The 22107-nt window shown below is 36.5% G+C and overlaps 1 protein-coding gene across 6 annotated transcripts in view; it reads left to right on the top strand.

Annotated features, from left to right (window-relative positions):
• Nucleotides 1-22107, top strand: part of GGNBP2 (gametogenetin binding protein 2) — a 31343-nt gene that overhangs the window by 7049 nt on the left and 2187 nt on the right. For 2 of the 6 annotated variants that reach the window (XM_059996991.1, XM_059996997.2), the window contains exons 3-12: nucleotides 1051-1131; nucleotides 2682-2935; nucleotides 4997-5095; nucleotides 9827-9940; nucleotides 15891-16100; nucleotides 17135-17309; nucleotides 18458-18652; nucleotides 20633-20780; nucleotides 21134-21259; nucleotides 21342-21490. In XM_059996991.1, the coding sequence (XP_059852974.1) occupies nucleotides 1051-1131; nucleotides 2682-2935; nucleotides 4997-5095; nucleotides 9827-9940; nucleotides 15891-16100; nucleotides 17135-17309; nucleotides 18458-18652; nucleotides 20633-20780; nucleotides 21134-21259; nucleotides 21342-21490 (1551 nt within the window). The remainder of the gene's footprint in view (nucleotides 1-1050; nucleotides 1132-2681; nucleotides 2936-4996; nucleotides 5096-9826; nucleotides 9941-15890; nucleotides 16101-17134; nucleotides 17310-18457; nucleotides 18653-20632; nucleotides 20781-21133; nucleotides 21260-21341; nucleotides 21491-22107) is intronic. The other 4 variants (XM_059996992.2, XM_059996994.2, XM_059996995.2 and 1 more) reach the window with 4 other exon arrangements.

Genomic DNA, 22107 nt, shown 5'->3' with positions numbered 1-22107 from the left:
GGGTGGGGTTTTTTAGTTTTTTGGTTTTGCCTCAAATGGTCTCTTTATCCTGACTTCACTCTTTGGGTGTGTAGGAGTTTGTGCCCCTTGTCATCTGGAAATAGAAGTTTGTTCTAGCACAGTATGTTTGATATGTTTAACAGTGTTTTAGTTAAGATACAAATGTGTTACTTTATTTCATTGTTTTGAAGGCATACTTTTTTTTCACATTTAACATCTCTGAAATTGGTATGCTTCTTTCGTTTGGTGACATTTTCCAGTTATAATGGCTCTTTTCTAGTGGTACATAACTAAGGTACTTTGGTGATGTCACAAATCAGTGAAATGTGCTGATTACTAATTCCCATTATCTGACATCCTGCGACATCCTTAAGCTTTATGTATCCCTCTTCCTCTGGTAGTGAATTTTGATAATCGAATAAATATCACAGTATATTTTTTTCGGTTCATGATTAGAGCAAACATTTACTATGTGCTGGGTATTATTCTGAGTGTGTGTGTGTGTGTGTGTGTGTGTGTGTGTGTGTGTGTGTGTAGTGAAGTCATTATATAGTCATTTACATGGTAAGATTTATTATATTCTGTAGTTGAGGAATAACTGAAAATATCAGGATATTTAATGTAAGATATCAGGTTATTTCACTTATTAAATGCTATTATTAGCCACTGCAACAAACATTTTAAAATATAATTTAATCCTCACAACCCGTTTGATGAGAGATACGAAAAATTATTATTTAATCTCATTTTACAAATGAGGAAGCTGAAAATCAGGTTAAATAACTTGCCCAGAATTATGACATAAATTGTAAGTGATAGAGCTGGGATTTGAATTCAAGTCTGCCTGACTTCAGTGCCCTTGATTTTAATGACTATACCATTTCTAGCTTTAGAAACTGTAACTTGGATTTTTTTTAACTTTTTGATGGAAGTGGGAGGGAGCAAATTGGGCTTTAGGGGTCTATTTCTATCCTAGGAGACTATAAAATAGTCTGTATCATGTGCTCAAAGAGGATAAAATAATTGATTTTTATTTTTTTGCATATTAAGATGGTGATGGAATTTCCTGACAATGTGTTAAATCTCGATGGGCATCAAAATAATGGTGCACAACTAAAGCAGTTCATTCAGGTAATAGTTTTAAAAATTAATGTTTTAAATGGTGTGTGTGTGCGCGTGTGCGCATGTGTGTGTATGTATGTATGTGTGTTTTAAAGAGTCATTTAAAATTTTACCTGTAAGTATTAATTTTGTTTTACCTAGGACTCTTTAGGTCTTAAGATTGCAGTGAGGTTGCTTTCTTTTACTATTGTTCCAGGTATATTTACATACCTGTGATGTGAAAGATTTGGTGGTGGTGTGTTATCATGTTACATGTCTGTAAGGCTTTAATTTCACCAGTTTAAATTTAGTTTAAATTTAATTTCCCTGTTTTTAGAAGGTAGAGCAGACAGCTTTTCATTGAGAACTTCGTTTTTTTCTGTAGTAATTGTTTTGTTCAGTAAAAAAAATTAATCTTGTATAGTGAATTTTCTGATTTTTATTTGTTTTTTAATTTAATTTTTTATTGAAGTATAGTTGATTTACAATGTTGTGCTAATTTCTGCTGTACAGCACAGTGACTCAGTTATACACATATATATGTTCTTTATATTCTTTTGCATTATGGTTTATCCCAGGAGATTGGATATAGTTCCCTGTGCTATACAGTAGGACCTTGTTTATCCATTCTAAATGTAATAGTTTGCATCTACTAACCCAAAACTCCCAGTCTTATTTCATTATTAAACAGTGTGATACTTTGTAAATACACTATATATGATCAAGGTAAAGGAAGATAAATGGTTACTTTATTTCAAAATTCTATTTCAACTTTTGGAGAAAACTTTGAATTAAAGGTTAATAGTAAATGTGAGAATATCCTTTTTGGGAGTTATCTTACTTTCTCATCTGTTTTTTTTTTTTGTAAACTGGAGGTATTACTTGTAGTATAACTATAACTCCATCTAAGTAGAAGTTATTTATGAGTTTTGCCCATTTCTCTACAGCTATGGTTCTCAGTCATTTCTCTTCCTTGTCATAACCAACAGATAACATTCATATGCACCAGCATTTTAGTTACTCACTGCAGGCTCCTACATAGGTAAGATAGGCCTTGTTCTCTCCCACTAATCCATGACATACCTGCCCATACCTCCAGGTTGAGAATTGCTGCTCTACATGATCACTATCCTGACTTGACTTGTGTAGCTAAATGTAGTGTGTTGCTAAAGGTTGAGAAAAAGACATGGTAAAGCTGCTTTGTGTCTTTATTCTTTTCTTTCTTTCCTTTCTGAAATTTTTTATTTTAAGTGAGAGTACTAAGCTTAATGCACATTTGACAGGCACTAAATTTCCACATGCAGGGCTTCTTTTTCCTATGCTGGGTCACATACTGCATAGCCCTGTCATCCTAAGTGGAGTTTTTTATACCCTAGATTCTAGAACGGGGATTTGTGGAGCAAACTCAGTACAGCATGGACAAGGCCGACTGCCTTGCCTTACTGACTCAGTTGCAGATAGAGATGGCAAGCCCTGCCCAGGCTGTACTCACTGCACAAGGATAGGAACCAGAAAGAGTGGTGAAAGAGTCATTTCATGTCTTTCTTACAAACTCTATTTTTCTTTCCCTCTTCTCTCAGCGACATAGTATGCTTAAGCAGCAAGATCTAAGTATTGCCATGGTGGTGACATCGCGTGAAGTCTTGAGCGCACTTTCTCAGCTTGTCCCATGTGTTGGTTGTCGTCGAAGTGTGGAGCGCCTCTTTTCCCAGCTTGTAGAGTCTGGAAATCCTGCCCTTGAACCCCTGACTGTGGGGCCCAAGGGAGTCCTATCTGTAACTCGAAGCTGCATGACTGATGCAAAGAAACTTTATACATTATTTTATGTACATGGGTGAGTATAATCAATTAAGAAACAATGAGTTTGTTAAATTTTTAAACTTGGTGACAGTGGCAGCTTTTTTTCTAAATTTGGTTGGGGCAAAGCTTGAGTCCAGATTCAACACTTTTATTGAGTAACTCCTATGTGCCAGTGACTGTAAAGTTTCTTTTCTCATGTGGGGAGAGGCAGGCAGTAAACAAATACATAATTTGTCAAGGATGTTAAGTTACAAAGACAAACCAGTAAGGGAGATAGACAATGAGTGGGTAGAATTCATATGGAGAGTGGTCAGGGAAGGCCTCTCTGATAAAATGACATTGAATATAGATTTGAATGAAGTGAGTGAAGCATGTAGATATCTGGGGGAAGGCAAAGAAGGAGCAGCAAATGTAAAGGTTCAGAGGTGGGAGTTTTCCTGGAATGTTTGAAGAACAGCAAGGGAGCCATTGTGGCTGGAGCCAGATGAATGAAGGGAATGGTAATAAAAGATGAGGTCACAGGAGTACTAAAAGGCCTAATTATGGAGTGCCATCTTGAGGTCTTTTGTATTTTTAACTCTGAGATGGGAAGATTTGGGAAGGTTTTGAGCAGAGGAATACATGGTCTCCCTTGAAGTTTTGCTTACTGTCACCTCTGTGTTGAGAATAAGTAGAAGGGTCATGGAAGGGTGGAGAAACAGGCTTGTTTAATATAGTCCATGCAAGAAATAATAGTGACCAGTATAGTGGCCACGGAGATAATGAGGAATGGTTGGATCCTGGATATATTTTGAGGAATGAGCCAACAGGATTTCTGGGTAGATTGGATATGGAGGAGGGCATCAAGGATGATTCCCAGATTTGGGGTCTAAAGAGCAGGACAGATGGTTTCCATTTCCTGAAGTGGGTAGGCCTGGAGGAGAGAGGAGCACTTTTGCAGAACTCACTTTTGGATGTGTTAATTTGAGATAGCAGTTGGACGTCCAGGTAGAGTTCAGAGAGTTCTGGCCTAGAGATATAAATTTGTGTCATCAACATATATATAGTATTTATATGTATATTTAAACCCATGAGATGAGATGTGATCACCAAAGGGTAAGTGTAAATAGGAAAAGAGAAGAGGTCTGAAGACCAAACCTACTTTGAGGTGGTGGTAGAGACTTCGGATTTTTACTCTCCCTCAGAAAAGAAGCCTTGGAGGGTTTTTGAATCGAGAAATAACATAATGTGATTTTTGTTTTGAAAAGATGACTCCAGCTGCTAAGTGAAACATAGTGTGTAAAGGCAAACTGTAGAAGCAAAGAGACCATTTGGGAGGCCAGTTGTTGCAGTTGATTAAGCTAGAGAGGCGAGTTGGACAAGGGTGGTAACGGTGGAGGTGATGAGACATGATTTGATTCTGAATATATTTAAAAGTTAGAGTTGACAAGCTTTGCTGATTGGATGCAGGGTTTGGATAGTTAGCCTTATGTATTTCTATATTTGCATAAAATTTCTGTTGAAGGCTCCTCATCAGGGATAGTGTATATACTGTATCTTTTATTGTTTATAGTGTATCTTTTAGTGTATATAGTGTATCTTTTATTGTTTCCTTTTTTTTTTTTTTTGGCCGTACTACGTGGCTTGTGGGATTTTATAATAGTTCCCCGACCAGGGATTGAACCCGGGCTGTTAGCAGTGAGAGCACGGAGTCCTCACCACTGGACCGCCAGGGAATTCCCAAGGATAGTGTATGTTTAGATATCTAATGTTTGGACAAGGGAGTATGGCTGAGAGTCAGGTAGCAATCAGTCATAAAATATTTGAGTGCCAGGCACACTGCTAGATACAATGCAGATGCAGGGATGAATGAGACACGTGTAGTCTAGGGGCAAGAGTATGTTGAATAGGGCAGGTCTTCAATGTTTCGATAGGCTGTGAATGGAAAGGGAATATAAATGTACTGACTCTTGGGTTAGAGTTTGATGAGAAATTTTCAAAGTAAGTGATATGTCTAATACTTTACATATACTTCTCACTAAAAGGCATAGAGATTTTGAAAATTCTAAAGAAAAGTTAATATTAATCAAACGTTTAATGTTTTATTTTTAATTAGGTCCAAACTAAATGACATGATAGATGCTATTCCAAAAAGTAAAAAGAACAAGAGATGTCAGTTGCACTCCTTAGATACGCACAAACCAAAACCTTTGGGGTAAGTAGAAATGATTATCAGGATGCTTTGTCGGTGTTAAGATTATAAATGTTGATCACATTTGGTGAAAAGAAAAGAAGCCCTGCTAGTTTTATTTCATTAATTGTTTACACTGTAACATAAAAACCACTTAATTGGTCAAAATAAATGTCTCCTGGTTCTGTAGGCCTTTTTGCATTGGGACTACATAGGTTTGATTTTTTTTTTTTAAGTTTTTTTTTTCCTTGTATTAAATATGTTTCAGAGAAAGGAGGTTGAGATCTTTGTGGAAATTTATGTAGCCAATATTAAATTTTTCAAAGTCGTGGTATCGTTTTTTTAATCTATGTAATAGTCATAATGTATAAATTATTTTTCTTGTCTTCCTTATCTCTAGGTCTCCCTAATAATTTGTCAAGGATTTAAAAAAAAATCTTGAATCAGTTATAGCAATGTGAATTTATGTAACTAACTTGCAGTTTTCTTCTTGGTTAGGAGCTACAGTGTCCAAGGCTGCTTCTGCCCCCAGAAGCAGCACAGTGTCACAGTTGCCCCTTCAAAATTGCTTGGGGTTGGGGGTGGTAAGGAGAAGCAGTGGAATTTGAAGGGAGTTTCTAAGAAGTAACTTTTGTTTGGGGAGAGAATGAGATGATGTAAAACTATACTTCTGAATTAATTTTAAAAATTAGTTTATTTTGGATATCTCATTAGTAGTGTTGACACCATTGTTAAATTGACATTTTCCGCTCTGGTAAAAAGACCTAGGTGACCAGGTGGTGGTGTGTTAATAGTTAATAATCCTTTTTTTTTTCTATACTCAGGAACAAAAAAGTTTTTAAACTTTTATTATGAAAACTGTCAAACACATAGAAAAGTAGAGAGACTATACAAGGACCCTCTTACCCCCAAATACCTTCACCTAGACTCAGTAGTTATCAAGATTTGCCACATTTATTTCATTTGTTCACCTTTTCCTTTGCTGAAGTTTTTTTTTTTTTTTTTCCTCGGTACGCGGGCCTCTCACTGCCGTGGCCTCTCCCGTTGCGGAGCACAGGCTCCGGACACACAGGCTCAGTGGCCGTGGCTCACGGGCCCAGCCGCTCCGCGGCATGTGGGATCTTCCCAGACCAGGGCACGAACCCATGTCCCCTGCATGAGCAGGCGGACTCTCAACCACTGTGCCACCAGGCAAGCCCTGCTGAAGTATTTTAAAGCAAGTTCCAGGCATCATGTTATTTTACTACTACATATTTCCACATTCATCTCTGAATGCAGTGATATTTTCTTTCATGACAGTGCCATTGTAACACCTAACAAAACTTTTAACTATAATAATCTAATACCCAGTTCATATTCAGATTTCCCCAACTCTCTCTAAAAGTGTCTTCTTACACTGATTTGTTAGAATCAAGATCTAAACAAGAACCACACTTTATATGATTTCTAAGTGTGAGAGCTCTGAACCCAGTAAAGCTCTACACAACCTAAAGTGCTTATCTAAGGATAATTATTTCATATACCTGATTTACCAATGTCTTTAAAGAATTCCTGACTTTCTGAATGCAGAATCCATTCTAATTTTCTCATTAGACAGTAACCTTTTCTGAATAACCTGTTGACTAAAGCCACAGAGTAGTATGATATAATACAAAGGCTGCCTTCTGTGTTTTTGTTATGAATATTCTTCATTGAGGAGCTGAAAAGCAACAGCTACCCCAACATCTTAAACATCTGTGCTCATTGCCACCTTCCTTCAAAGACCAGTCCTTCCACTTTTGCTCCAGATTCCACCTCTTCTCTTTTTCTCTCTGACTTTGCTTCATCAGTTATCTACTTTTATTAAATTAACATACAGCTATGTTTTCCTATATTTCAGCTTAAAAACAAAAAACAGTCCTCCACAGACTTCACATCCTGCTTCAGCTCTAGCCCCACCACATGGGAAGACAAATGTTTTGCAAGGTTGTTTGCTGAGTTATGCAGTCAGTGTGAGTGGAGTTAGTTAAGCAACACCTCCTAAGGTAGCTTCAGTTATTCCCACAAGCCATGTAGATAGCAGGCCAGAGAGTTTAGTCTGCTTAGCCAAGACTTCTCCTCCACTTTGGATGGTCACTGCCATTCTATGCTACTATGACTTTTCTTTTTATATTTTCCCTGTGTTGTTCCCCCCTTTCTCTCTCTAGATTTTCTTCAGGGGAAAGTGTAATACAGTTAATTACTTTTTAGCCTAATCAGTAGTAACAATCTAGTTCAGTTTTCTTGAGAGTATTCTCACATTCATGCAAGTAAACCCAAGTTATTGTCTGTCTGGGAGTAAGTGCGAGGTCTGAAAGAAAGGTCTAGGCCAGAGTTGTAGGCCTGTAGCTGATGAATGATATACAGTTGACTCTTTTTTTAAAAAAATTAATTTATTTATTTGGCTGCGTCGGGTCTTGGTTGCGGCGCGTGGGATCTTCGTTGGGGCATGTGGGATCTTCGTTGCAGCACGCAGGCTTCAGAGCGCCTGGGCTCAGTACAGTAGTTGTGGTGCGCGGGCTTAGTTGCCTTGCAGCATGTGGGAATCTTAGTTCTCCGACCAGGGATCGAACCTGCATCCCCTGCATTGGAAAGCAGATTCTTAACCACTGGACCACCAGGGAAGTCCCTACAGTTGACTGGAACAGTGCAGGGGTTAGGAGCACCGACCCTCCACGCAATAGAAAATTTGTGTAACTTCTAGTTGGCCCTTTGTATACATGGTTCCTTCGTATCCTCAGATTCCACGAACTGCAAATTGTGTAGTACTGTGGTATTTACTACTGAAAACAATCCGTGCATAAGTGGACCTGCGCAATTCAGCCTCATGTTGTTCAACTGTATAAGATCACCTAGAGGAAGAGTAGAGTAGTAGAAAAGAATGCTGAGGAATTCAGTTTAATGGTAGAAAGAATAAGCCTAAAGAAACTCGAGAAAGAATCGCCAGAGAGGTAGGAGGAAGCCAAGGGAAAAGAGTGTGGGGCGGCGGGGGGCGGGCGGTGGTTGGTAAGCTGTGTTGAAGGTTGCTGAGTTATCAGGGACCCAAAAGTGTCTGTTGGATATAGCAACACTGAGATAATTGGTGATCTTGATGAGCAGATCTGTGGTTGAATGGAAACAATCTAGATCAGCATGGGTAGAAAAGTGCATGCAGTGCAAGGTTGTAATGGGTTAAACTGTGAGTGGAAGGTGTGGGAGTAGAACAAGGAAGTGAAAAGACTTCCTTTTTTAGAGAGCTTGATCTTGAAAGGAAGGAGTGATATAAAGACATTTGGTCTGGAGAGATTATGGATAAAATCTTGATTTGAGCTGTAGAAATTTTTTTCAAGCTTTTTTTAGAATAATGCTTTCACATTCTGATGGTATAATAATCATTCCCCAGCTCTGATTTCATGAACCTTTTCCTCAATAATGAGAACTTGAGTTTGAGAGTTACTCAGTTTTAGATTATGGATCACTCAGGCATAGAAAATTGCAAATTTGGGAGATGAGAATAGAAGGATATAAGATGCAGGGCAGAGCAGGAATTGAGGTTTTTGTTTCAAAAATAAGGAACATTGATCCTTGGCCTGAGCCCTTGTGAGATGGGAGTAGGGAGCTGAATTGTACGTATGACCTTATAGGGTGGGCAGGGGGTTGAGAAATACTTATTTAGGTATATAGAGTAGGTTAAGTAAAGATTCAGAAGTTCTTCCATCTCAAGCATCCCAGGTAATGAATTTCTAGGACTGTAGTGAGACCCTGCAGAAGAACAGGCAGGAGCCAGTTGTTCAGAATCATGAAAAATCAAGAAGACTATCATTGAATGGAATATAGAAACATATTTCTCTTGGAATGCACATCTGCAGCCAAGCAAAATGCATGACCAGTGCCACATTGCAACCTGTGGGGGAGGGAGAGTCTGGGAAGTTTTTAGGAAGTTTTCAAAAAATTATTTGTATAGTACTTACTACTAATTTAGGCTGTGTAAAGTGTTCATCTTAGTATGCTATCTTTATTTTAGTAAAAATAAAAATTTATTTACTATAATTAGATTAATCTGTGACTTTCCCAGTTACTTGTAAATGTGAAGGTAGATAAGAATTTTGTTGCCATGGGCTAGCTATAAAATCACATTAAGTAGATCAACACTTTTTAGTATTTTCAATTTGTGGAAGATTGATCCATGTTTATAGGTGAAAATATTTTATTTTTTTTCAGCCCTTTTGAGTTTAAAACATTCCAAGTAGATTTGCTCATAAAATGCTTAGTATTTTAATCAGTTACTATCTTGATAAGTGTAAATGTTGTTAACTTATATCAGGTAAACTTAATAGTTGAGCAGAAGTTTTTGTATAAAGATATGAGCACCTGTCTAAGTAACATTTTAATATGGTTAAATATGTAATTATATACAAATTTGCAAACTTATCGTACTAATATCTTAATGTATTAAAGAGTTCATGATTTTAATTTAGACTATAGAAATTATTCCTTCAGATTATCTCAGTGTCACTAAGCTTTGTACTGTACTGTACTACAGTGAAGGGAGCAGTAGCAGTTTCAGTTCAGAGAAGTTAAGTACATATAAGAGAAGTAGTGAAGACCACAGGAAGGACAGCAAGTGTAGGATCATTTTCCATTATGGACCTTTCCAGGGAACAGCCAGGTAAAATCAAGCAATCCTTTACTCACCTTTTTTAAATGTTTTACCCTTGTATATTCCTTCTTCTCACTAAGATTTGATTCTTTCTGCAGAGGTTGTTGGATGGACGTATGGGAACTAATGTCCCAAGAATGCAGGGATGAAGTAGTTTTAATTGACTCTAGTTGTCTTTTGGAAACACTAGAAACGTATCTGCGAAAACACAGGTAAGTCCAAAGATCATCATGGTGTAGTTGGAAGGCGCCTTAGCTGTCAGTCTTCCAGACTGACCTGTCACTGACCTTCTTCACATAATAGTACTCCAGCCTTCCCGTTAATACCTGACATGAGGCGGAGTTTAATGTTAGGGTAGGCAGTTCCTTTATAGGATGACTCTCAGTGTTGGCTGACTTGTGTTAGGCCAGCATTTCCATTTTTTGTAATTTCTACCTGTTGGTTCCAGGCCAGCCTTTCAAGAAACGCACAATAACTGTAAATCAAGTAAAGTGTACTTAATCACTGTGGAAATTCTAGTACTCCTTGTTTTTATGATAGAAGCATTTCATGATGTCATTTTTCAAAATTAAAGTTAAAATAGCAGCTTTTACTTAGTAGTATTTTGAATTAATTTTCTTTAATTGTGAAGACCTAAAAATAGAGTTGGAATTCATGTGCTTCCTGTACTATAAAAGTAACTTCAGATTTTTCTTTTTAGAATACTACTTTACAAAGGAATTTTCTAAGTGTCATTAACATTTGGAAATTCATAGGGAGGGAGAGTGCAGTAGGAAAGGAAACTGGTAAGGGAGCCATCTAGAGATGGCGTTCTTGGGGGGAGTTGTACTGTTTTCATATAAATTTGTCACATGTTGGGTTTGTAGTTGTGTGTTCTTTGACTTTGGGAGAGATATACACAATTACTTTGGGGATACTTCTAGAAAACATGTAAATAATAAAAACTGGCATTATCAACACTGATGTTTGTATGGCAATGAGCTAATGACTTTACCTGCATACTAAGTTTATTAAGGGTTTTTTTTTTTTAGAATTACAAACTTTCTTGTTTTTTGCCTTAGTTGATTATACCCAAGAGAGTAGAGAATATGTCAATTATTTGGAGTTTGGGAGGGGGATTTTTAACGGTAAAACATAAATGTATAGGTCTGTTATAGATTCCTTTCTCTTTCAATATGAATTGATCCTTGTATTCAATATGAATTGGTCCCCAAAAGATAGCTTTTTCGGGTGATAAATTACTAGTTACTATAGCTAATGTTTTGGAATTTCCTATATTGGTTTTAGATATTTCCTGTGTTTAAGGGGCAGTAATTTATAAGAAAGGTGGAGTCCATTTTATAAATATGTTAAGGATGAGGGGAGAAGTACAATTAAGAGAGCAATTAAGGGAGATTGCATTGAATCTGGGTTCTACTGATTATAACTTTGTACAAGTTCCTTTTCTGTGCCTCAGTGTTTTTTTTAAGACAAAAATAATGATAGAAATGGTCTTTATAGGATTTATTATAAGATTAAATTTGTCGTGAGGATTGATGATACATAATAAGACTTACTTAGAACAGTATCTGGCACGCAGTAAGTGCATCAGTGAACCTTTGCATGCCAGATTTGCAAGTCCTTGTTAATCTTGTGTATCTAGTTGTTTTAGGTACAGGTTGAGTTTTTGAGGTACAGTCAGTTGAAAATGATTTCTAAACGTCTGAATAATGGACCTTCTTGGCGCTTCTACTTTATTTAGGGGACTTTTCTGAGCACTTTATAATAAAGATTTTATAACACTATTTAGCCAGTTAAATTTTATGATAGTACATTATTGGAAATGAGGTGTTAGGAAACTGAAACCTCTGAATTAAGAAAATTTTTTTTTTTTTTTTTGTGGTACGCGGGCCTCTCACTGTTGTGGCCTCTCCCGTTGCGGAGCACAGGCTCCGGACGCGCAGGCTCAGCGGCCATGGCTCTCGGGCCTAGATGCTCCGCGGCATGTGGGATCTTCCCAGACCGGGGCACGAACCCGTGTCCCCTGCATTGGCAGGCAGACTCTCAACCACTGCGCCACTAAGGAAGCCCAAGAAAATGTTTTTTAAATTTGTGTGCAAGGTTACTTTTGAAAACAGGAAAAATCACTTTCATTCTTGTGGCTTACATATAAATTTTTGAATTGCTGTTTACTTATGTTACTTATGATTACGTACAAACATATTAGACTGAGGATTTAAAGCAGTAAGATATGGGGAAAATATTTCAAGTTTCATTATTGGTACTGTATGACATTTAACCATTTATTTACTCAAAAATCTAAACTTACATTATAGCTTGAAAACGCGGAAGTATTTTTATTTCTGTGTCCGTGACCATTTCTCCCACCAAGGGGAAGATTTTTTTTAATTGTGATAAAAAAACATAACTTATACTTGCCCTCTTAACAGTTTTTAAGTGTTCAGTACAGTATTGTTAACTATTTGCTCATTGTTGTACAGTGGATCTCTAGAATTTTTTCATGTAGCATGACTGAAGCTATACCACATCCATTGAACAATAACTCCTCATTTACCCCTCCCCTCACCCACTGCAAGCCACCATTCTGTTTTTTTGTTACTTTCAGTTTAGTTACTTTATATAACTCATGTGAGTGGAATCATGCAGTATTTGTCTTTTTGTGTCTGACTTATTTCACTTAGCATAATGTCCATAAGGTTCATCCTCATTGTAACAGATGACAGAATTTTCTTCTTTTTGAGGATGAATAATGTTCCATTGTATGTATACACCACATTCACCTGTCAGTGGACATTTAGGTTGTTCCCACATCTTGCCTATTGTGAACAATGCTGCAGTGAACATGAGTGTGTGCAAAAAGCTCTTCGAGATCCTGTTTTTAATTCTTTTGTATATATTCCCAGAACTAGGATTGCTCGATTATATGATAGCTCTGTGTTTAATTTTTTGAAGAAATGCTATACTATTGGATTGGCCAAAAGGTTCATTCTGGTTTTTCTGTACAATGTCACGGAAAAACCCAAACGAACTTTTTGGCCAACCCAATATAATATTTGCCATGCTGGCAGCACCATTTTACAATCCCATCAACAGTGTGCAAGGGTTCCAGTTTCTCCAGATCCTTGCCAACACTTGCTATTTTCTAATTTTTTGATAGTGGCCATACAGTGGGTTTGAGGTGATATTGTGTGATTTTGATTTGCATTTCCCTGATGATTAGTGATATTGAGCATTTTGTCATATGCTTATTAGTTATTTGTATATCTTCTTTGGAGAAATGTCTATTCATGTCCTTTGTCCATTTTTTAATCAGGTTCTTTTTTTGTTTTGTTATTGAGTTGTAAGAGTTCTTTATTTATTCTGGATGTTAACCCCTTATCCAGTATATGGTTTGTAAATATTTTCTCCATTCCATAGGTTGTCCTTCACTCTATTCATTGTTTCCTTTGCTACACAGAAGTTTTTAAGTTTGATATAGTCTCATTTGTCTATTTTTTCTTTTGTTCCCTGTGCTTTTGATGCCATATCCAAGAAATCATCATCTATTCCATTATTATGTTTTCTTCTAGGGCTTTTATAGTTTCAGGTCTTAATGTTTAGGTCTTTAACCCATTTTGGGTTAATTTTTGTATATTTCTGTGTCTATTTTTTAAGCATTAGTGAAACATAATGATTTAACTTTACTTGTCAACATTATTGCCTCTGTTCACAAAATGGGCTTAGAGCTTCTGTTTTAACATATATTCATTTCATTTCACGTCCATCCTTAAAGAAGCCTTCTGTAATTCCCATAACTAGAATTCAACTTTCCTGTGTGCGTGCATGCACACACACCCACACACGCATGCACGCACACAGTGGACTAGTACTCAGTCATAGAAAAGAATGAAATAATGCCATTTGCAGCAACATGGATGGACCTAGAGATTATCATACTAAGTGAAGTAAATCAGAAAGACAAATACCATATGATATCACTTGTATGTGGAATCTAAAATATGATACAGTGAAACATTTACAGAACAGAAACAGGCTCACAGACGTAGACAAATTTATGGTTACCGAAGGGTGAAGGGAATAGAGGAGGGATAAATTAGGAGTTTGGGATTAGCAGATACAAACTACTATATATAAAATAGATAAACAAGGTCCTACTGTCTAGCACAGGGAACAATATTCAATATTCTGTAATAAACCATAATGGAAAAGAATATATATATTTATATATCTGAATCACTTTGCTGTACACCAGAAGCTAACACAACATTGTAAGTCAACTGTACTTCAATTAAAAAAAAAAAAAGTCCATTATATATCTGGTGTGTATAGGGGGGCGGGGTAGAGTAGAGGGACCATGAAGGGAGAGGTGAATCTTGGGAAATAAGGCTGGAAATAGTAGATTGGGTAAGAGAAGTCATTGAAGGCCTTAATGGGTTTGAACTTTATTCATAAACAGTGGGGAGTTTTTTAAGCTGAGATTGAGGCAATGGGATTTGTTTAAAAAAATTATTTTGGTATGAGAGATGCATTAGAGCTAGTAAGAGTGGAAGCAGGGAAACCTGTTAAGCATTTTTAAAAACTGTCTAGGCAATTGAAAAGAATTGACCTTCAAGGGAATTTTAGAAAGAATTGATACCAATTGACTCCACCCCTAAAAGCAGGACCTAAGGAGGAGTTGGAATTAACTGAGGTTTCATCCTGGGTGACTGTGTGAATGGTGATTTCTTTTTTTTGTATTGCATTTTATTTTATTTATTTATTTTTTAACATCTTTATTGGAGTATAATTGCTTTACAATGGTGTGTTAGTTTCTGCTTTATAACAAAGTTAATCAGCTATATGTATACATATATCCCCATATTGAATGGTGATTCCTTAACACAGATGGAAGGGAACATAAGAAGGGAACCGTGTTGCCCTTGGGTTTGGACAACAAATTTAATGTGTTGCCTTTTGGACATCTGTGTTGCTGCCCATTTTTTCTATATGGGTCTGGTCCTCAGGCAAGGACAGAGACTTGAGCAGAGCTGTAGAGTCGAGAGTCAGACATGTTGACTGAAGCTATGGGAATAGATAAGCTCATGTGGGTAGATGAATCTAAATCAAAGAGAGCAAAATTTCCTCATTCCACCACAGCTGATCTTCTCAGAGTTATGAATATTGTGAGCCTGCCTTTTTCGCCAGACCGAATTCTTCCTTATTTCAGGAATTCAAAAATAAAGAAACCAGGCTTTATTCTTTTTTCTTTCTGATTGAATAGTGAATTATATGTATATGATACGTTACTGTTGATTTTATTTGCATTTCTTTGATTACTATTGATGCTCTTTATAGTGGAATATATTGCCCACCACCTTAAGTTACTTCTCTGTAAATTGCTCGGTCGTAGTCCTAATTCTATTATTTGTGAGTTATTTTCAATTGTTTATAAAGTTGTATTTAAAAAAAAATGGTTTCTAAAAGAAAACTTTTCTACATCCTTCTACATTCACATGCTCTTCTGTACTTTTACCACATTTTGTACAGTCAAGTTTAAACCACATTTCTACATATATGTTGTCTATATTATGACTGAGTGTTGAGAAACATGCATTTTCTTTTGGAGGAAAGAATTTGACATTTTGGAAATTACCAGTAAAGTAAAAATTACATGTACCACTTTCCCATTCTTCTTGCCCTTCCCACTCCACATACTTAGCTGGTGATGTATTAAAATGTAAAAATTTGAATCAAGGTGTACTGGCTGAAGATACCAACTATCTTCAGGGGCTGAAAGGAGAGGGTTCCTAGAGTCATTGGTTGGTAGCCTCTGTTTTATTTTCTGACCTGCACAAATAGCTCTTGAAGTGAAGATAAGCTAGTCCTTGGCAACTAATATTTTCTGGCCATGTATTTTATGCACTAACAGGTATTTATCTGCCTCATTCTTTTAGGCCCATGTGTTTCTCTAGTTTAAAAAGCATTTGCAAATGGAGATCTAGCTATACCCATGTAATTCCTAAATGTGTATTTACCTTATATGTGTATGTTTTCAATGTGTGTATGGAGGCTTTTTTTAATGCTCTATATGGGAGGGGAGTGTCATTGTCTAGTACACTGTTATATACCTCATGAAATAATTACACAGCCAGTTCTTAATTTTGAGGTTTTTCTTTTCAACAGGTTTTGCACTGATTGCAAAAATAAAGTCCTCCGAGCATACAATATCCTTATTGGTGAACTTGATTGCAGCAAAGAGAAGGGCTACTGTGCTGCACTTTATGAAGGCTTGCGGTGCTGTCCACATGAGCGACACATACATGTTTGCTGTGAGACAGACTTCATTGCACATCTTTTGGGTCGTGCTGAGCCAGAGTTCGCAGGAGGGTATGAGTATGTAATTTGCTAGAATGGGCTATCTAGCGCTTTGCTTCATTTTATCCTTCTGCCTCAGTACATATGATACATGTATAAATTAAAGTGTGCCTGTAAAGATTTTGCTTTCTTTAAAATATGCATTTAGTTGACTGAGTAAAAACAGGGAGAAAATGTCGATCAATTGTCTTCTCCTTGTTGCTTGAAGTAGGCAGGCTTTTTTTGGCTTTCATTATTATAGCTTATCATTTTCACTTGAAAATGATTAGAAGGGATTTTTTTCCCCCTCCATCCATGCGTTTCCGTGTTTAAATTTTGTTTATAATGATGGTTTTTGCATAGGAAGTGAGATCTTTGCAGCAGGGGGTTAAGAAATACTTCATTGAATGTAATTCATGAACTGTGTATATTATTACTAAATTATATAGGAAGCTAAAATTTTATCTCTGGCTTTGTTGTAAAAAGAAAATCAAAAAAGTTATTCACAATAAATTGAACCCACCTCCCCTTGTGTTTTGTGTATCAACTCTCATTTGAGTGCCTACTTTCTGCTAGGCATTCAGAATACAAACACTCCTTTTATCATTGAAGTTCATGAACACTTCTACTGAAGACTGGCCTAGAGGGCTTTTGCCCATGATTGAATCACTTTGGTGGTATTGTCTTTCTCCTCAAAAAAAAGAACAGAAACCAAACAGGCATTTGCGGAAATTGGAAGGTGAACTGTCATGCCTACTTGAGCTGGACACTTAACATATGATGACTTCTCTGTGCTCCGGAAAACATCTCTTTAGGGCCAGTTCCTGAATTACCTTATGTTTAGCAATATTAAGGCTGAGTTCTACCTGCATGTGTATTTCTCATTGGTTTTATACATGTGTGCTCATGTATTTATATATACATTGAGTTTGAATGTATAACTGTCTTGTTATTAGTTTGTTACTAGGCATGCAGACTGTGTTTAAAACCTGAACTTGCACAGGTGTTATCCATCTTTTACTGTTTCAGCTTAAGGGTATTAGGAAATATGTGTGATTTATTCTCCTTTATAGGAGAAGAGAAAGGCATGCTAAGACAATAGATATAGCTCAAGAAGAAGTTCTGACCTGCTTGGGAATTCATCTTTATGAAAGACTGCATCGAATCTGGCAAAAACTACGGGCAGAAGAGCAGACGTGGCAGATGCTTTTCTATCTTGGTGTTGATGCTTTACGCAAGAGTTTTGAGGTAAGAACAGTGGACTGCTTCAGTGTCCAGATTGCTTAGTTAAGTTATTGGACTGAATCTTAATCACCACTCTTACCTTGCCTTAGCTGTGATCTACTGGTCATGGCTTTTGGGGGGTTAGGAGAGGAGTTTGCTGGGGAACTGAAATTTAGAAGTTGTTTATGGATTTTTTTTCTTTGTTTTTTAATCCTGTTCCTCTGCCAGCCTTGATTTTTAGACATTCTGAAAGTAGAAAACTGAAATTGATGATTATTTAATGAGAAGCTGCTATGAAACATAACTGTTGACAAGTTAAAAGCAACCCAAAAATAAGCATCAAAATTAGAAACATTTAATGAGTCCCAGTTTGCCTGCTTCTTTCCGATCATATGGAGTAAATGGTGTCTGAATGCCATGATATGAGAGCTACTTTTTAGAAGCACACTGAAGGCTCTTTATAATGCTGGTATTGGGTTTCATGTTTGTCATTTGGTAACATTATTTTCAGTTATACTCTGTAGAACATAAAGTTTTGGCTAGTGAATATTTTGTTATATTCTAGGGCATGGTTGTAACTCTTTAACTGGTCACCAGTCCTTTTTGAAAATGGTACGAAAGCTATAAACCCTTTTTCAAAAGCCCATCCATGAACTTTAAACACTGTTCTGGGGAGTCTGAGGAGGTTTGTGCTAGTTTTTGCTGAACAGATTTCTTATTCCTTTTCTCTTTGAATGTTTGTGTCTTCAGAAACTAGATCATTTAATCAGGTTAGTCTTCTCATTGTATGAAGAAATAGATGAATATTTACTTTGCTGTGTTAAAATTCTGAAATTTGAAACTAGAATATTTCTGGTTTGAAATTGGAGTATGTGTAAGTCTACCTTTCCGGTAGGAATTAGTTGTATATTCATTTACTGAGTAGATTTTAAGACTGTCATCATTTAAGGTATTAAAATTTAAAATTCTTTGTGGGGACTGCCTGACAAGACACAGCAAAGTAAATATTCATCCATTTCTTCATACAATGAGAAAACTAACCTGACAAAATTGCAGCATGAAATACCAGTTTCTATGTGTGTGATATCATTTAAAATTAACAAGTGAGAATTTCCATGGAAAATAAAGGGAAGTTTGGGCCAGTATTCAGTCTCAGCTTTGTTTTATAATAGATGACTGTGGAAAAAGTACAGGGTATCAGTCGATTGGAACAACTTTGTGAAGAATTTTCAGAGGAGGAACGAGTAAGAGAACTCAAGCAAGAAAAGAAACGCCAAAAACGGAAGAATAGACGAAAAAATAAATGTGTATGTGATATTCCTACTCCCTTACAAACAGCAGATGAAAAGGAAGTAAGCCAAGAGAAGGTAGTATTTCTTGATATTGACTCATAAATATATAGCTTATTTCTAGATTTCAGCACTTTTACTGTGCTTTCCCAGAATGTGGCTCCTTTGGCTTCTTTATTGGCTTTTTTTCTTACTCTAATCTGTATAAACCAAAATCTTTAATGTCGTTTGTTTGTTTTCTAGAGACAATGTTGGCTAGTTAACTTATTACATGACCTTAGTATTCTGCTAGATCATAGTCCAAATGTGAAAAGTTAACTCCATGCATGACCTAGAGCAGTTCTCAACTTTCAGTCTCAGGACGCCTTTGCATTTTTCTGTTTTGTTTTGTTTTTGTTTTTTTGGGCGTGCCACGCAGCATGCGGGATCCTAATTCCCCTACCAGGGATCGAACCCATGCCCCCTGCATTGGAAGTGTGGAGTCCCAACCACTGGACCGCCAGGGAATTCCCTTCTTTGCATTGTTAAAAATTGGGGAGCCCAGTGAGCTTTTGTTTATGTGGGTTATACTTATCAGCATTTAGTGTATTAGAAATTAAAATGGACAAATTTAAAGTTATTTATTATTCTTTTAAAAATAATAAGCCCACTATATGTTAAAATGAACATTTTTTTAAAAATAACTAGAAAAAATTGAGAAGGGTGGCATTAATTTATATTTTTGTAAATCTCTTTAATATTTGGCTTAAAAGGAATCAGGTAAATTCTCACTCAGTCTGTTAGCATATGTTGCTTGGTTATAGCATGTGAAGAAAGTCTGATTTCACCCAGATATATATAGTAGGAAAAGGGAGGAGTATTTTAATATAAACCTTTTCAGATAGTTGTGGATATTCTTCTTTGGCATTATAACTTGACAGGTGGTAGTTTCTTAAAGATTAGTTGCAATGTGGAACATGACACCTTATCAGTGACCTTTTCATACTTTTAAATTAAAACCCATTGGTCTGTCTTGGCACTTTGAATAGGTTTTATTTATGCATTATTCTGTAACATCATGCATTGGTCATTTGAAAGATAATGGTTCACTGAGTTATGCAGATCTTTCCAGATATTGACATTCATTATATAATATCATATAATCATCTTAAAACCACTACTCATCTGATCAGAAAGGTCTTTTAAGTATTGGGAAGCTTCAAGCTCATTGTGCTTGTGTATGCAAGTTTTCAAAATTCTGATTGTAGTTTGAAAGTTTGAATTTTATCATTGACTGTCCATTTTTTTCCTTGAAGAGATAGGCTGATTTCATTCATTTTTGAGAAAATGTCTTTTAAATATCCAAGTCTGAATAACCATAATTTGTCTCTTATTCTTTCTTTCAAGTGAAATTGATGTTCCAGGAAAAAGCAGCTAGTTTAGCTTGCAACTTAAACAGTTGCACAAGTACTTTTACTTGAGACAACTATTATACATTGGTATGCATCAAAAGTGCTTTAAGCATTCTTCCCATTTATCACAGAGTAATAAAAAGACCTCTACGCCATGAGTTCATATTTAATAAAATTCACATTTTTACTGCTTCATCAAAGACATTCATAAGTGAAATATCGTTTTATCTATTTATTTCCTGATGAGAGTGCTTGACAAGTGAAGAATACGGTGACTGTTAGTACATACTTGGTTGCCTCTGCCTTGGTTTGTGCTAAAGAAACTTTTCCCACCATTGCTTTTATATTATCAGTGTAAGTGTCAAGACAATGAAAAAGGCAAATCACATCTCAGTGTTACGATGAAAATGGTTTTGACCTAGGGAATGGTTTTGACCTGGGGTTAGCAGACTGCACTTTGAGAATAGCTCTCCTAGACTTCCCTGATACCATTAAGTCTTTAACTTACTTTTGTTGGTTCTTGGTCTTGAAATGAATTAGTGATTTTTCATGAGAATAATTTTTTTCAATTTTTAACCTTGTAACTCCTATCTTAGGTTAAGAAAATTAAAATATAGCCATTATGGAGGTAAAGCTTTTTACTGTCTCTTAATATTGATCCTTAAAGGAAACAGACTTCATAGAAAACAGCTGCAAAGCCTGTGGCAGCACTGAAGATGGTAATAGTTGTGTAGAAGTAATTGTTACCAATGAAAATACATCATGTACCTGTCCTAGCAGTGGCAATCTTTTGGGGTCTCCTAAAATAAAGAAAGGTAAGTAAATAGTTTTAAAAAATTAACTCCTTATTCTTTTTTTTTTTTTTTAAATATAAGAGCTTTTAGAGATCCTGTAACCTAGAACTTAGGAACTGCTTTACAGCCCTAAGAATATCATAACATTTAGTCAGACACTTAGTATTTCCTTTTTCTTTATGGTGTTTGATTTGTTAAATAATAACAAAATCAAAAATTGTAAAGCTCCAATCATATTTTCATTATTTAATGCACTTTTTACTTTCAGTAAGCCATCAATTTTGAAATTTTTCTGTGGTCCCCAGTTGGTTCATTCTTTGTCTTAATATATTTATTGGCATGTTAATTGTAACTCTCACTTGATTTATACTCAGGCTTATCGCCACACTGTAATGGTAGTGATTGTGGATATTCATCTAGCATGGAAGGGAGTGAAACTGGTTCTCGGGAGGGTTCGGACGTTGCCTGCACTGAAGGCATTTGTAATCATGATGAACACGGTAGGTTCAGATTAAGCCTCCCAATTATTTCTGCTACATGGCTGATTTAAACACCCAAATAAGAGATTATTGATTTCTGCAGGTGATGACTCCTGTGTTCATCACTGTGAAGATAAAGAGGATGATGGCGATAGTTGTGTTGAATGTTGGGCAAATTCTGAAGAGAACACCACCAAAGGAAAAAATAAAAAGAAGAAAAAGAAAAGCAAGATGTTGAAATGTGATGAACATGTAAGTGTCATAACCTGGAATCCTTAAACCTTTGTTCTTTTCCTTGGAGTGGCAAGTGTGCAGCTTAGCTGCTAGGATTTTTTTTTTTTTTTTTTTTAAGAATGAGTACCTATGCAGTTCCATTGGTTGCTCATCTTGTGAATTTATATGCATGTGTATGTCTGATGTGGTCATTTGTCCAACAGTCGATGTGAGTCATAAATCCAATTCATTCTTTTCATAATAGTTTTTAATCTTTTAGCTCTGTAATCTTTTTTTTAAAATAGATTTATTTATTTATTTATTTTTGGCTGCATTGGCTCTTCGTTGCTATGCGCGGGCTTTCTCTAGTTGCGGTGAGCGGGGGCTACTCCTTGTTGCACTGCGCGGGCTTCTCATTGTGGTGGCTTCTCTTTGTTGCTGACCACGGGGTCTGCGTGCGTGGGCTTCAGTAGCTGTGGTTCACGGGCTCTAGAGTGCAGGCTCAGCAGTTGTGGCACACAGTCTTAGTTGCCCCGTGGCATGTGGGATCTTCCCGGACCAGGGCTCAAACCCGTGTCCCTCCACTGGCAGGCGGATTCTTAACCACTGCGCCATCAGGGAAGCCCCTTAGCTCTGTAATCTTGAGCAGTTTGCTT

Source organism: Delphinus delphis, chromosome 19, assembly GCF_949987515.2.
Source record: "Delphinus delphis chromosome 19, mDelDel1.2, whole genome shotgun sequence".
NCBI lineage: Eukaryota > Metazoa > Chordata > Mammalia > Artiodactyla > Delphinidae > Delphinus > Delphinus delphis.
Note: the sequence above shows the minus strand (reverse complement) of the source record. Positions and strands in the feature narration are given on the sequence as shown.